This window comes from Macaca fascicularis, chromosome 7 (assembly GCF_037993035.2).
Source record: "Macaca fascicularis isolate 582-1 chromosome 7, T2T-MFA8v1.1".
Taxonomy (NCBI): domain Eukaryota; kingdom Metazoa; phylum Chordata; class Mammalia; order Primates; family Cercopithecidae; genus Macaca; species Macaca fascicularis.
Genome location: NC_088381.1, coordinates 50,797,232 through 50,813,169, shown reverse-complemented (window position 1 = coordinate 50,813,169; position 15,938 = coordinate 50,797,232). Strand labels below are relative to the sequence as shown.

The 15,938-nt window shown below is 48.4% G+C and overlaps 1 protein-coding gene across 1 annotated transcript in view; it reads right to left on the bottom strand.

Annotated features, from left to right (window-relative positions):
* Positions 1–506: 506 nt before the first annotated feature.
* Positions 507–15,938, bottom strand: part of TBC1D21 (TBC1 domain family member 21) — a 137,432-nt gene continuing 122,000 nt past the window's right edge. Inside the window, exons 3-12 of the mRNA XM_073998448.1 lie at positions 15,237–15,496; positions 7,771–7,878; positions 7,531–7,634; positions 5,073–5,167; positions 4,428–4,538; positions 4,217–4,317; positions 3,129–3,225; positions 2,689–2,789; positions 1,571–1,687; positions 507–878 (exon numbers count right to left, since the gene is read on the bottom strand). Of these exons, the coding sequence (XP_073854549.1) occupies positions 507–878; positions 1,571–1,687; positions 2,689–2,789; positions 3,129–3,225; positions 4,217–4,317; positions 4,428–4,538; positions 5,073–5,167; positions 7,531–7,634; positions 7,771–7,878; positions 15,237–15,296 (1,266 nt within the window). The 5' untranslated portion in view covers positions 15,297–15,496. The remainder of the gene's footprint in view (positions 879–1,570; positions 1,688–2,688; positions 2,790–3,128; positions 3,226–4,216; positions 4,318–4,427; positions 4,539–5,072; positions 5,168–7,530; positions 7,635–7,770; positions 7,879–15,236; positions 15,497–15,938) is intronic.

The following is a 15,938-nucleotide window of genomic DNA, read 5'->3' as shown; positions in this document are numbered from 1 at the left end:
GCTCAATTTTGTCTTCCACGGGGGTCTGGAAATCTTTCAGAGTTGGTTCTACTCTAACCATTTGTTTCCAGATGTGGATCCACTGCAGCCTTGGAAAACTCTCCACTGAGGAGGAGCCACTGACCCAGTCTCTTCCAGTAAGCACCCTCCCTAGCCTCAGAACGTGTCTCTTAGCCAGCTAGCCTCTCTTCCTATCCTACGACCCTGTCTCAACCCTCACGTGCATCCCAGCCCCTAAGGTCAAAGAAGACATAACGCCCACCACAAACCATTATTCCAGAGGACTGTTTATATTGCAGCTGTTTCATCTACTCCCTCACTCCAGTGCCCCTGACCTTCATCCTGCCCATCGAGGGCATCGGTCCACTGTGGGCTTTGGTGTCCTCAGAGGAAGAAATCCTTTAATGTCTGAGGAACCTAGGGAGGAGGCAGGTGGGAGGTGCACAGACATTGGTCTGTCACTTTCATTCTTCAGTTCTTCTAAGCAGTGACATTCTCCTGAGGCCCTAGGTACCCAGACCCACTGGGATGGACACGGAATGTGGGGGGGATGAAGGCCATGCTGTCAAGTAGCACAGCCTGCTCAGGGAGGAAGGAGCTACATGTGCAAACAGAAAGAAGACCATGAGGAGCAACATGCGTGGGTTGGTGGTAGAGAACGCGGCACAGTCTGTGTCTCTGAAGTTGAATGTGCCTGCCATGGGCTGTGTTTGGGAGATCAGGGTAGGCTCCTTGGAGGAGGAGGAGGAGGAGGAGGAGGAGGAGGAGGAGGACAAATCACTGGGGTAACTTACATCCTTCTGGATGAGCTCAGCATAAACCACGCAGGCAGCGGAGATCAGCTCATCAGCATCAAGGTCAATGAGCTTGTTGCAGGCCTGCGCGGGAGCGTGGGAGCTGTTGTGGATGGGGCTGGGGCAAATGTCTCCCTGCACTCTTGGGCACAGGCAGCTGCCTGCAGCACCCAGGGAAGAAGGATGCTGCTCACAGCAGTTGCTGGGGACCACCTGACCTCTCCCCAGCCTGCTTGGCTCAATGCCTAAAATTTGATGTTTGGGGGCAATGGTAAATGTTAGCTTTCATGTTAGGCTCTAGGGAGTCCTGGAGTTCCACCAAGTGTCTTAGGGTCTTCGAAGGATGACTTGGTTTATATTTGGGGTGCCACCTAAGATTTGTTTCTTCCAACAAAGACTTCAGTAGCTTTTTTAAAATGATGGAAAACTCTAGGTCCTTCTGCTTCAGGAATATCCCAGGGCCACGGGGTTGACTGCGAGATGGTAGAGCTTAATGGTTAGGGAGTGTTCAAGGCCTCCGTTTCCTCATATGTTAACTACGAGTGATGACGATGGTTATAGCCTCTCTGTGTCAGGCTTGTGGTGAGGCTTAAATGAGCTAGTCTATTAAAAGCCCTTGGCACAGTAATCCGTACCTTAGCTCTCATTGCCCTTCCTGCCTGGGGGGAAAAGGTGGCACTGGTGCCCAGCACCCCATGAGCCCCGGTCTTGCAGCTGGGGTGGGGTGTCAGGGCCTCCAGGAGCTGGGCTGGTGGCTTGCCCGAGGGTGCTCTCACCAGGAGGATGTCGTCCCCGCCCATGCTTTCCTGCAGCACCTGCTCCCGCACCATCTGTAGCATGCTGTAGGCCACCAGCACCTGGAAGTTCCTGCAGGGCTTCCCCGTCAGCAGAACCTGTGGGTCAGGGCGTCTCAGTCTGGGCCCCGTAGCCTGAGACTGCAGATGCCCTGAGGATGGTGAGGTACCCACCAACCACGTGCCCGGGGTCAGCCATTCCTGGGTCTTGCTGCTGACTTGCTCATTCATTCCTTCCTTCATTCACTCACTCATCCATTCACTCAGGCATGTGCTCACAGGTACCCCTGACTCTAGGCATTGTGCTGTCTCCTGGGGGATTCAGAGATTGAGGCTTCAGGGAATTCATTAGATAGAGGAAGGGGAGGGAGGCAATGAGGGGTGGGAAACTGTCGAATTTGAGTGAGGTTTTGGCAAGCAAGGGTTGATGGGAATTAAATGACACAAGGGTGTCACCAAAGGCCTGGGTGTAGTCATGGACTTGGGCATGGAGACCAGCCAGCCAAGAGGGAGGGACAGGCAGGTGGGAATAGATCTGTGGGACCCTACATGTCAGGTGGATGGTTGGGCTGGACTCTGCAGGCAGCAGCGGCCATGGGACGGCAGTGATGGGTGGGCGTGGCATTCCTCAGGGGGTTCATCTGCTGATGGCTCTGGGTATTGTGGTCACAGGACTACAGGTGTCCTTGGGGACCCACCTTCTGTGAGAGAGTTCCACAGGAGCAGCACTCTGGGGAAGGGGAAGGCCAGGGCTGGGGGGACAGCTGGGGAAGTGGAAGCGTGGGGAGGCCACCTGGGCAGGGAAGCAGGGAAGTGAAGCTGCAGGCCCAGGCTCCCACCGCACAGGCCAGAGGGCCCTCCTGTGTTGACTGCCCACAGAAGTCACAGCCAGTGAGGCCTTTGTGTTAAATGAACATATGGACAAAGTGATGCTCCAGCTTCCTCCAGCAAGATGGGAGCAGGGTTGCTGACCCAACAAAACCCCAAGATACTGAACTCCATCCAAGCCAGAAGGAAAGGGAGACGCAAGGAAGACTTGCAGCTTCCACTCTGCCCGAGGGGTGGAGCCCAGCCTGATGATCCCCAGTTGGGCACCTCACCTCCCAGAGCCTCCAGACGTCATCGAAGGACTTGAAGGCACGCTGGAAGCAGAAGCAGAACCAGGGGAAGAGGGACTGCACAGCTCCCGCACCCTTCCCTTCTGTGGGGAGAGAAGCCGAGGCTGTAGTCAGGGAAAACACACATGATGCAGCAAACACATGCAGATGAGGCCAAACTATGGAGCCTGCCAAACACTTGGGAAATACAAAAAGCTTGCTACCCTTTTACCAGCTGCCCTGGGAGATGGTTTAGAGTCAACTTTCAACTGCCCAGACTCCAACCCCATCCAGATAACCCTCTTCCCAGGGCCTGGAGAGGCAATCAAATGACTCTGCTGCTCTCCAGCCCCCCATGATTAGGGACGACAGTTGGGTCCCAGCCCCTCTCCCATGCCTACCCTGGGGGGTGGGTGAGGTGGCAGGAGGTGGGAGCCACTCACTTAGGTGCTCAGCAAACATGGGGTCCAGGAAGGTGATCAGGGTGCTGAGCATGTCTAGGTTCTTGCTCACGCCAATGTTGATGACACAGCTGTGTTCCTGCACACGACGGTGGGAGACAGACCGAGTCCTCCTCGGCCTCAGGGCACTGTAAGAGTCAACTCTGCTTCCCCCAGCTTCACTTCTGGAGGCTCTGTGTGTCTATCTGTGCGCTGGGCCCCCATGTCTCTACAAGTCTGTGTGTGTGTGTGTGCACATATCTGTGTGACTGTGATCTGTATGCAAGTTTGTCTGTATATGTTGTGCACCTCTGGGTGGCTGTGTAGAGTGTGTGTGTGTGTGTGTGTGTGTGTGTGTGTGTGTGTGTGTAGTAGAGATTCTCAACTGCAGTTCACAGTCTAGTGAGCCCAGTTGCCCAGTTCTTCCCTCACACAATAGTGTTGGGGCAGAGCCGACTGGGACAAGGGAAAGGCAGCACGCACATTTGCAGGGATGGTGGGGTGGAGGGAGGCATGAGGGAGTGTTCTGGGCAGCCTCTCACAGATCACGAGGAAAGGCTTTCCAGGGAGGTGTTCCAGGGAGCTGCACCTTCAAAACCCCTCAACTTGGACTGTGAGGGAGTTCCTGGGAACTACTGAGTCTCTTGGTGTGCCTGAAATTCAGGTTATGTGAAGGGAACAGCCCTGAATAACTGGCTAAGGTTATTGGATTTTATTCTGGAGGCCACGGGGAGCCATTGAGGAAGGAGAGGTGAGGAGGGAGGAGAGCCGTGCTTGGGGAAGAAAATGCCAGGAAAGGGCGCCATCCCTGGGCCTGGCGGATTCATGCTCTTTCAAGGTTTGTTGAGAGGTGGACCCAGAGCTTTGCTCCATTCCCCTTCTCCACTTCAATGCCTCCCCACCACCACTACTTTGAACCACTGGGTTTAGCATCACCCTCCCAGGCTCCTCTGAGACCCAGAAGACTGGAGGGAATGGTTGGGGTTGGAGGGAATGGCTGGGGCTGCCAATGCCTGCCCAGCCTCAAGAAGTTGTTTGGGGAGTAGTAGGGGGTGGAGAGGGGCGTCCCTGAGCTCAGGCCTTGCCCTCACCGTTTTCTGCAGGAAGAACTGGAAAAGCCAGAAGGTTTCGTGGTCGTGCTCCACCATCAGCTGGAAGAGCATCACCATCTCATGGAAGCCCTGCTGGTACTCTGTGGCAAAGAGGGGGTTGGGGAGGAGGGGCTGGGTGGGAGGGCCTGGACCCTTGGCTTAGGCTGGGCCAGGTCCCAGGAGGACTTGACAAGGGGAGGCTGAGGCTCACCTGCCTGCGTGTTGCAGACGTAACTCAGGAGCAGGATCTTCTCTAGCCTCTTCTTGTCGATGAGGACGTTGCCCAGGGGGTCTTTGTCATAGAGTTTCTGAATGTCACGTGCTAGGTTGGAAGCAAGGGGCAAGTGGGTGGCACCAGATCACATCCAGCAGGGCTATGGGTGAGTTTCTTCCCCACTCTAATGGGCAGGCCCTAGGACATCCTGGAGGGAGAGGGAGCTGTGAAAGGTACATCAGCCCCTGCCAGGCTCAGTTCTTCACCACACCCTGAGCTGTCTGTGTTTCTTCCCACCTCCAACCCTTTGATGAGGCCATACCCTCGGCCAGGAATGTCCTCCCCCACCCTTCCTCTCTGTCCAGTTCAAATCCAACCTCATTCAAAGCCAAAGAAAGGAGAGAGGAAGACCAGACAGCAGGAACGTCATGCGCCCAGGGAAACATGGTATGGGGCATCTAGGGCCACACAGGAGAGACTGGTGGGGTAGATTAACCAAGGTTCAGCTGGCAAAACTCCAGGCACAAGTCAAAGCAACTCCCAGGATCCTGAAGCCATCCCTCCCTGGAAGTGACTGAGAAGGGGGCAGAGTCGGCTTCAAGCCCTCCCTCTGCCCAGCCCTCTCCACCCCACTTTGCTCACCAATGTTATTGCGAGTCTCTATGAAGTTCCGGTGCAGGTTTTCCAGAAGGGGCTGAATCTTCTCATACATTTGGCATAAGGCCTTGTAGTTCTTCCTGTGAGAACAGAACTGAGGCTGAACAAGGTGGCTTCCCCCTTCTGATAAGTGGAGAACGAGCAGCTGCAGCTACCTGCGATGCTCTCCCTCATCTCAACCTGTGACACCCTAACTGTCCTCCAACATGCACCTGGAGTGCAGAATGGAGACGGTTTAACCTCCTGGGCTCTGTACTCCAAGCGCTGCACCTGAATCCTGGCTCTACACCTTAATAACTGGGTGTCTGCCACTGGGGGCAAGCCTTGGGGGCATCGTTTTCCATCTCTAAGCCTCAGTTTCCCCATCTGTAGAATGGGCATAATACTGGCACCTGTGCCTAAGAATTGGAAGTGCTGAGTGAGGCGGTGTTTTGTCCTCATTATTAGAATATGATTAGTTGGTATTGCTGGCTGCATGGTGGCCTCCAAAAAAACATATCCATGTCCTGACCCCTAGGACCTGTGAATGTAACCATATGGGGAAAAGAGTCTTTGTAGATGTGATTAAGCTGAGAATTTCCAGATGAGATCCTTAACTTAAGACTTTCCAGGTGGACCCCAAATCCAATGACATGTGTTCTTATAACACACAGAGAGGAGAAGGCCTCACGACCACGGGGACAGGGAATGCAGTGAGGCACACCAGCCGAGGAACACTGGGAGCCACCAGAAGCTGGGAGGTAAGGAAGGGTTCTACCCTAGAGCCTTTGGAAGGAGCCAACACCTTGATTTTGGGCTTCCAGCTCCAGAACTGTGAGAGGACAGGTTTCTGTTGTCGGAAGTCACCCAGCATGTGGTACTTGCTAAGGCAGCCTCAGGAAACCAACACAGGTGGGCTCTTGTCAGAGCTCCCGAGCCTCTCTGAGCTCCCCAGCCCGGCCCTCACACCCCCGTCCCACCCTCGGTCACTCTGGCTGGCCCCGGCGTGTGAATCTTTTCCACATCCTGTCTGGACGCTCCCTTGGGGCTGGGCCTAGCTCCTGCTTCAGGCTCCCAGACCCGTGAGTCCACCTCAGGCTACACCGTGATGCAGCCACAATCCAAAGGAGTCCGTTCCTCTGATGGGAAGATATTCAGCAGTGGAGTCAGTCTGACTCAGCCAGTGTGGACGGAGACCTCCCATGGACAGGCAAGGTCAGGAGAGGGCCCAAGACAAAGGCAAACTGGCGGCAGCCTCTGCCCTTATTTGCATTCAACCTGGGAGGGAAGACACAGGCTCCAGTCTCACTACTGTGGCACCAAGTGCCCAGGGTCGTGGAAGTGCAAGTCAAGGGCCTCTGGTTTGAGGGAGGGAGGATTCCTGTCAAAATCATAAAAGCTACTCATTCCTCCCCTGTGCAAGGTGCCTTACCTGTATTATCTGATTCAGCCCCCACAACCACTCTGTGAAATAAACTGTAACCCGAATTTTATGAAGGAGGAGGCTGAGACTTCAGCACTGAAATTCTTGGGCAAGTTCACCCAGCGTGTAAATCAGAGTGCTGAAATTTGAACCCAGTTTCCAAATCCAAGACGGTCCAAGTTCAAAGCTAGTGTGTTGTCTACTGAACCAAAGTGCCTCATCCCTGGCTCCATTGGGAGATCTGGGAGGGCTGCTTGGAGGAGGTGCACTGTGGGATATGGGCCTTGAAGGAAGGGTGGGCTTTTGATAGGCGAATGATAGAAATCCATTGTGGAGGAAGGAGAAAGGGTGAACCAAGGACAGAGAGGAGTGCAAATGTGGTCCGTGCTGGGGCAGGGGTGGGGCAGGGGTGGGCAAATGAGGAGTCAGTGAGGCTGTCAGTGTGGTTGGAATGTCAGGCTCTGGGATAGTGGGCGATGTGGAGCTACGATCAGGAAGTTTTTGGAAGAGATGTGCTATTTGAAACGTTACCAATTATACCACTGGGAGTGTTTCATCTAAGGACACAGGCAGCCCATACTGGGTTTTGTACCTTCCGCCTGGGCACTGGGAGGAAACACTGGACACAGGCGGGGAGTGAGGAGACTAGACCCAGGAGGCAGCTCAGCCACAGGGGGCAGGGAGGAGGTGGAGTTGGGGTGGCACCCAGGGAAGTGGGTGGCAGACTGTGTTCAAAGGCTGCTTCAGAGGGAGAATGCATAGACCCTAGGGAAGGATGGGACTTGGGGACCCAGGGGTGGGAGGAGTGGCTGGGACCAAGCCCATGCCTGGCAGTTGGTAGGCTGGTAAATGGAGCTCAGGGAGAGAAGGCACTGGCATGAACTGGCCGCACCTCCTGTGGGCTGTGCCTGGGTCAGGAGGCGTGGGGTTCCTCTCGGAATGAGAAGTTGCATGGGGGCAGAAGACAGTCTGCAGCCTGGGGAGGCAGCACTTGCCACCTGCAGGCCCCCTCCCGTCCCAACAGGGTCTGGAGTGTTCTACCTCCTCATGCTGTCCACCGTGAGCCGCTCATCCTGGGAACTCTGCCATGAGAAGTAGCCCGTGAGGAACTTCCAGGCTTCAGTCCTCACGAAGGGGTGCAGACCCTGGGGTGGGGGTGGGAGGTAGGGGTCATGGGCTCTTCGATGCCTACCGAAAGGGCCTTATCCAACGCCACACCTGCCCCCTGCCCGTCCATGCTCCCAGTTCCAGGGCAAGGCCAAGGGTAGCTTGGGGACCCACCCTTTCCAGGATGTTAACACAAATGAAGTCCCGTGACTTGGCCAAGTGGCCGTTCTCATCAAAGAAGCTGTCCCATTCTGTCTTGTCAATGGGTGGTTTTCTCTTCACCTGGCAAAAGCAGCAACCAGTTCCACCTTATGTTAGGAGCCTTCAGCTTTTAAGTGTGATTTTAAATAATACGTTCTGGACTTTGCAATATGAATCAAAGCGCACAGCCTGACTTCTGGAAATCTATCTTGAGGACATTACTGAAAATATACAGAAAAAATCCTGTATGCACAATATAACTTTCATTGCACATTACTTACCAACATGAAAAATGCAAGCACTCTAAATGTTCTGCAATAAGGGGGTAGTTAAGTAAACTGTGGTTTATGTGCTCAATGGAATATTTTGAGGCATATAAATGTTGTTTACAAGGAATGAATAATAATCTGAAAAAATACAAATGTTAACAGAAAAAAGCAGAATACAGAATTGTGTATCTAGCATTTTCTCTATGTGCTATACTCTGTAGTACAACTATGGCACTCATAGTAATACCTCTCTATGTATTGTGTCTGTTATATATTATAATAACACCCCGCATAAACTCTAATATATAATGCATTGACTACTATAAAGTTGTTAGAAAAAGACTGAAAAAATACAAAAAAAGTCCCCCCCACAACTAAAAACAGCAGTGATTATCTTTGAGTGATAGGAAATAAGTACTTTTTATCCATTTTCTTGTTTTTTTTTTTTTTTTTCCTTTTTTTTTTCTTTTTTTTTTTTTGAGACAGTCTCACTCTGTTGCCAGGCTGGAGTGCAGCGGTGTGGTCTCAGGTCACTGCAACCTCCGCCTCCCGGGTTCAAGTGATTCTCCTGCCTCAGCTTCCTGAGTAGCTGGGATTACAGGCACACGCCACCACACCCAACTAATTTTTGTATTTTTAGTAGAAAGGGTGTTTCACCATGTTGGCCAGGATGGTCTTGATCTCTTGGCCTCAGGTAATCCACCTAACTCAGCCTCCCGAAGTGCTGGGATTACAGGCATTAGCCACCGCACCTGGCCTTTCTTGTATTTTAAAAATTTTCTATAATAATGTATACTGCTTTGATCATAGGAAAATATAAAATAAGCATTAATTAGACACAGTTATGAGCTCCACTTTACCTTTCCTGGAAATGTAAAATGGTTCATTATGAGGGATGATTTCTGCTTTTGATAAGGGAGTGTGTGTGTATGTGTGTGTGTGTTGTATATATCTGTGTGCTATGTGTATGTGGACGTGTGTGTGTGTGTATGTGCTGGAGAGAGGTGAGTGCACTGTATGCAAAGTAATTCAAAATGCTTATAAAACAATAACTAGGGTCAGGTGCAGTGGCTCATGCATATAATCCCAGCACTTTGGGAGGCCAAGGCAGGTGGATCACTTGAGGTCAGTTCAAGACCAGCCTGGGCAACATGGTGAAACCCTGTCTCTACTAAAAATACAAAAACTAGCCAGGCATGGTGGTGCATGCCTGTAATCCTAGCTCCTCGGGAGGCTGAGGCAGGAGAATTAAGTGAACCCGATAGGCAGAGGTTACAGTGAGCTGAGATCATACCACTGCACTCCAGACTGGGCAACAGAGCGCATAATAATAATAATGTCTCTAATAATAATAACAATAACAACAACAACGACAACAAAACAACTAGGAGTGAGGGTTCCTGTTGGAATAAGAGAAGATTCCTTTCTTCCTGGGGTATTCCCTTCTACTGGAGAGAAGACTATCTTGAAATGCCACATCGCAGACATAAAGATGTGCTGATGGACAAAGCTGAGGAGACAGGTAAATATACACACTCCCAACTTCCCATTAGTATATATCTGAATATGTGACTCAAAATTAAATTTGCATACAAATCACTTAAGTATCTTCTGCAGGTTCAGGTTCTGATTCAGAGGGTTTGGGGTGGGCCCCAAGATGATGTATTTCTAACAAGCTCCTGAGTAACAGGTGATGCTGCTGGTCCACAAACCACATGAGTAGTAAAGTATTAGAAGGTAAAACAGGCCGGGCATGGTGGCTCACGCCTGTAATCCCAGCACTTTGGAAGGCCCAAGCGGGCAGGTCACTTGAGGTCAGGAGTTCGAGACCAGTCTGGCCAACATGATAAAACTCCGTATCTACTAAAAAAAAATACAAAAATTAGCCAGGTGTGGTGATGGGGTGCCTGTAATCCCAGCTACTCGGGAGGCTGAAGCAGAAGAATCACTTGAACCTGGGAGGCGGAGGTTGCAGGGAGCCAAGATCGTGGCACTATACTCCAGCCTGGGTGACAGAGCAAGGCTCCTTCTCAAATAAATAAATACAGAAATAAATGAAGGCAAAGCAGCCTTGTTAACTAAAAATAAGAGCCCACAGGCCCCAAATCGGGATAATTTCCACTAACTGTATGTTTGATGGAAATGGATTGAGAAACACATTCTTTAATAACTCGTGCATGCCCTGTCATCTGGACCCAAATAGGACATATGGGCCAAGAAGTTACAAATCTCGGTGTGGGCCTAACCCTGGGAAGCAGGGTCTGCCCTGATGTGTTCCGCACCTGCATAGACACTGCCACTCATCAGAGCGAGCTTTCTGCCCCTCTGACTGTCATCATGTTCTCCCAACCTACACTCATTCAGAAACTGCAACACTCAGCATGCAATGTGGCAGGAAGCAGAAGGGAACAGGCAAAGCTGGGCTGTGTCCCGGGATCCTTAACTATAAAAGGAAATGCTTTAACTTTAGAAATGCATTTCCATAAGGATTTTAGTCAATTTGTCCATTTCTATAATAAAGGCAGCTGTGATTCTGGTGGAGACTGCATTGAATCTGTAAGCCAGTTTGGGAGAACTGATGACACTATTGAGTCCTCTGACCCATGAACACAGTATATTTCTCCGTTTATGTAGGTCTTTTAAAATTTCTCTCGGCAGTGTCTTGTAGTTTTCAGTGTCTACGTCATTCATATATTTTGTCAAATTTATCCGTAAGTATTTTATATTTCACATGCTACTATGAAAAGCATCATTTTAAAATTAAAATTTCTAATAGAAATACAATGTACTTTTATATATCGATCTTGTATTCCTGCAACCTAGTAAAACTCACTTATTAGTCCTAGTGGTTTTCTTGTGGATTCCATGGGATTTATGACATAGACCAGGGGTCAGCAAATTGTGATCCATGGGTCAAATGTGGCCTCCAATCTGTTTTTCTAAATAAAGTTTGATTAGGCCACAGCCACACCCACTCATTCATTTTCGTCTGTGGCTGCATTCATGCTATGATGGCAGAGTTGAGTAGCTGCAACAGAGATTGCATGGACACAACGCCAAAAATTCTATTGTGACCGTTGCAGAAAAAATTTGTCAACTCTGACATAGATGAGCATGTTCATCTGTGAATAAAGGCAGTTTAACTTCTTCCTTTCAAGTATGGATGCCTTTTATTTATGTTTTCTTGTTTTACCGCACTGGCTAGAACTCAAGTGCAACGTTGAATAAAAGTGATGAGAGAAGACATTCTTGCTTTGTTCCTAATCTTAGAGGAGCGGCATTCAGGCTTTCACAATTCAGTATAATGTGAACTCTAGGCTTCCTACAGATGCCTTTTATCAGGTTGAAGACAGTCCCTTCCCGTTCTAGCATACTGAGAGTTTTAAATTAGGAATGGATGTTGGATTTTGTCAAATAGTGTTCTGTATCTATTGAAATGGTCATATGGCTTTTCGTTTTTGAGTTTGTTAGGATGGTAAATTACACTGAATAATTTTGAATGGTAAATAAGCCTTGCATTCCTGGGATGAGCCCCACTTGGTGATGATGTGCTATGCTTTTTATACATTGTTGGATTCTATTTGCTAAAATTTTATTTAGAATTTTTGCATCCATGTTCACAAGAATCATTTGCCTGTGAGTTTCTTTTCTTGTAATATCTCTAATTTTGGTATCAGGGTAATGTTGGCCTCACAGAATGAGTAGGGATGTGTTTTTGTTTTTTTTTTTGTTTGTTTGTTTTTTAGTTTTCTGGAAGTGTTTTTATAGAATTGGTATCATTTCTTTTTAAAATATTTGGTAGAACCAGCGAAGTCATCTGGGCTAAACTTTTCTTTGTGGGAAAGTTTTTAACTACAGATTTCATTTCTTTATTAGATATTAGGATGGAGTCAAAAGAAATTGCTTTATTTTTGACTTTAAACATTAGGAATTTAAAGGAACAGGACATCTTCCTTCTAACTCACTTTAAAAAATAAAAGCAAGCAATACAGGAAACAATAAGGAATTAATAAAAGCATAAAGCATAAAAATGATAGAAATCCAAATAAATTAATTTTGAAAACAAATGCATTACATTCTCTTATTAGCTGTAAACATTAAAAAGCAACTGATGATGTGCCAGACACTGTTCTAAGCACTTTATATATATCAACCCATTTAATCTTCACAAGTATCTATGAGGTGGTATAGTTCTTGAACTGTTTTACAGATCAGGGAACTGAAGCCATAGGAGGGTTAATTAGCATATCTGAGACCACACAGAAAGTATCAGAGCTGAAGTTTGAACCCAAAGCTGTTTGATGCAAGAGTCAGAGGCCTAACCCTAATGCCATGCTGGGGGTGGGAGGGGCAGTGGGAAGGAATTAAAAGGCAAGGATTTTCCACTCAAATAAAAAATATGTATCTTACGTAAGCTGTGAACAAAAGAAATACCTTAAAATCAAATGTCCTACAATGATTAAAAAATAAACGACGAACAAAGGTATGAAAAAATGTCAAACACAATGGAGAGGTAATATTGAAATTAAAGTAATATGCACAGCACACCATAACAAAACATACAGCATCAACACAACAAGGCAGAAATAGTTAGAAACATCACAAGAAGACATCTGTTGAGTATTCAGAGACTTTGCATCTCTAAACCTCTACCTGCAACAATTGGCCATCTGCCTACTTTGCCATGGTTGAATTTGTTTATAAAACGTCACTGCTTCTTCCTTCTAGGAAACTTCATTCACCCACCAGTTCCCTGTATCTCTCCAAACCTCAGCAAACTATAGGCCACCCAAAAGACTATCTAAGACACTTGCTATTAAGCCAAGGACCAGAACAAGAAGGCTGTTGACCCGTAGAAGGCCAAGGGGGAAATGTCACTTAGAAGCCCCCTGTCTACATGCACACTACCTACCTGCCTATGCTAGAAATCAGAGAAATGTGTATCTAGGCTCCTTTAACGTGATGGAGATTGTCAGCACAGTGGCTTGTCAAATCAACCTTCATCTTCCCATGTTCCTCTGTTCATTGCTCAACCAACCTATTAACACACTTTCCCATACACTGGATATAATGAGCTGGTAATCCAGGAGGGGAAGTATGCAGTTTGCGAGGGGCTGGCTACCTCCAGCTCTGCAATGGTGCCTTTCCTAGTCTCCTGGGAAGCATAGTGCTAGATAGAGCAGCTGTGGAAATCTCTCACCTTCAGGGTGTGTCTAGGCAGGTTAAAGCTCTACATCAGCAAATCTGAGGAAGCCTTGGCCATTCTTCCCCTGGGGAAGGGGATCAGAAGTGGAAGCCCTAAGTGGCTCAGCCCCTCTAAAAGTTTCCTGCGCTAGAGGCCTTGGCTTCAGGCATAAATCTCCTCTCGCCACTGCATCATTGGGTTAGGGCTTTTCTCCCTTATTTTCAGTAAAATAAGAAAGCCTTTGGAGGACAAGAAAAACTTTTTATGAGGATTTTGATGCCAAGTTTCTCTGAATACTCATAGCCACAGAGCCTCCAATAAAGCCCAGGGAAGGTCATTGACTTTGCTTAAGGTTCCTTCCCTCCCTCCCTCCCTCCCTCCCTCCCTCCCTCCCTCCCTCCCTCTCTCCCTTCCTTCCTTCCTTCCTTCCTTCCTTCCTTCCTTCCTTCCTTCCTTCCTTCCTTCCTTCTTTCTTCTTTCTTCTTTCTTCTTCTTCTTTTTTTTTTTTGATGGCGTCTCGCTCCGTCACCCAGGCTGGAGTGTAGTGGCACAATCTCAGCTCACCGCAACCCCCACCTCCTTGGTTCAAGAGATTCTCCTGCCTCAGTCTCTTAAGTAACTGGGATTACAGGGCTCACTACCATGCTTGGCTAATTTTTTTGTATTTTTTAGTAGAGATAGGGTTTCGCCATATTGGCCAGGCTGATCTTGAACTCATGACCTCAGATGATCCACCCGTTTTGGCCTCCCAAAGTGCTGGGATTACAGGGGTGAGCCACTGCGCCCAGACAAGGTTCTCTTTTCTACTCCAGTTCACCTGAGGACAAGATACACTCCCAACCATAACAGGGGGTCCCCACTTCAGCAGTTATTACCACACCAGGTGTGGAGGGTGTACCATCAGTACAGCACAGTGATGAAGAAAATGGTTTTAAACAGTGGTTCACAAAGCTAATTGTGCATCAGAGTCCCCTGGAGGGATGAGTTACGAAAAACACAGATCTCTGGGCTTCGTCTCAAGTTTCTTGTTCAGAAGATCTGGGGCCCAAGAGTCTGCATTCTTACAAGTTCCCAGTTGGTCCTAATGCTGCAGGTTTGGGTGCTACACGTTGAGAATATTGATTTTTGCACCCCACCTGTCTGGGTCTAAATACAAGTTAAGCCACTTACAAGCTGTGTGACTGTGGGCAAGTGACAAAGTCTCGGTGGCTCCATTTTCTCATTTATAAAAAGAAGACAACAGCATTATTCACCTCATAGAGTTGTGATGAGAATGAATGACTATAAAGAAAGCATTTAGAACAGTCATCGTATATAATAAATGCTATGTGACAGTTTATTTTATTAGCCTTCTCTAAGCTCAGAGAAATGAGAAAGATGTAAAGAAAATTTAAAGCAAGGCCTGGTGATAATTTGCAATAAAGCAATAACATTTAAAATTCAGGGACGGGGTGTCCATTTTGCATTTTTATGTATCACTCTCTTAATCACTATGATTAATGAGACCTGAGATTGGCTAAAGTTATTGTAATTAGTTATGATTTTGAAAAAATACTGTGTGGAAAATTTTTATGACTGAAGCCGACTTCTAACAAATAGCTGTATCTTGTAAACTGGGTTTAGAACTAGCTACTAACAAAAGCGTTACTGCCACCTGGTGGCCGTATACCAAAATTGTTGGCAAAAAGCGCTGATGAAAATCTATCAGCATCTTCAGGGACGTGCTTGCAAACCTACACAACTCAATAAAGTTAGAATAGCACATTTGGGGAGAAGGTTTTGCTGGCTTGGAAAGAAGGTGAAAGGGTGCTTGGATATCTCAGTCCTGTTCTTGGGCTGATGGTAAGAGTAAGGTACAACCGCCCTTGCTCCACCTTCTATGTTAGCTCAGGGTTCTAGCTTTTCCCACCCAGCAGGGGAAAATGGTCCCAGTGTCAACCAGAGGCTGGGGAGGGAGGCACTCAGAACTGACGAAGAACACGCACCAGGATGAAGGAGGCTGACTGTCTGGCAGAGAGGCTGTTTTCAGGAGAGAGGGTGGTCATGGCCTCTGCTGTCTTCCAAACAGCCTCTGATCAGAACTCACTTGGAGCCCTAGTGATGCTTAATCAGCAGAGGAATGTGATCTTCCTTTTCGGAGATGGGTTGCATTCCCAGGAGGAACTGGCTGCTCCTGACCTCCCACACTGGAACAGGGCCGGCCAGCGGTGTGTCACAAGGCCCCCGGAACCCTCATCACAATGACCTGGAAGATAGGAGCACCCACCTTTAGAGATGAGACACAAGCAGGAGAGGAGGGATTAAAGCTGCTAGTTAGGAAAAAAAAAAAAAAAAAAAAAAAAAGCAAAACTGCAGTACACACAGTGGAGGTTGGATTCAGAGGACATGGGGATCAGTGTGGGCTATGCTGGTTAAGGAGGGCTTCCAGGGAGAGGTGGGTCATGAATCCTTGCTCTCTATCTCAGACTCTTCCTCTGGACTCTCTTAGCTGGACTCCCTCCCTATTCCATCAGACCAGTGCCCAAAGTTGGAGAATAGCTAGAAACCAGGCTTCAGATGTCTTGGGTACCAGTTACAGATTCAGAATTAGTATGTTAGGGCTGGGGCCTGAGGGGCTGGGGAATGTTTTTGATATGCCTCCTGGGGTGACTCAGCTTCAGCACTGGAATGGTAGCTTCTGGGGTGGA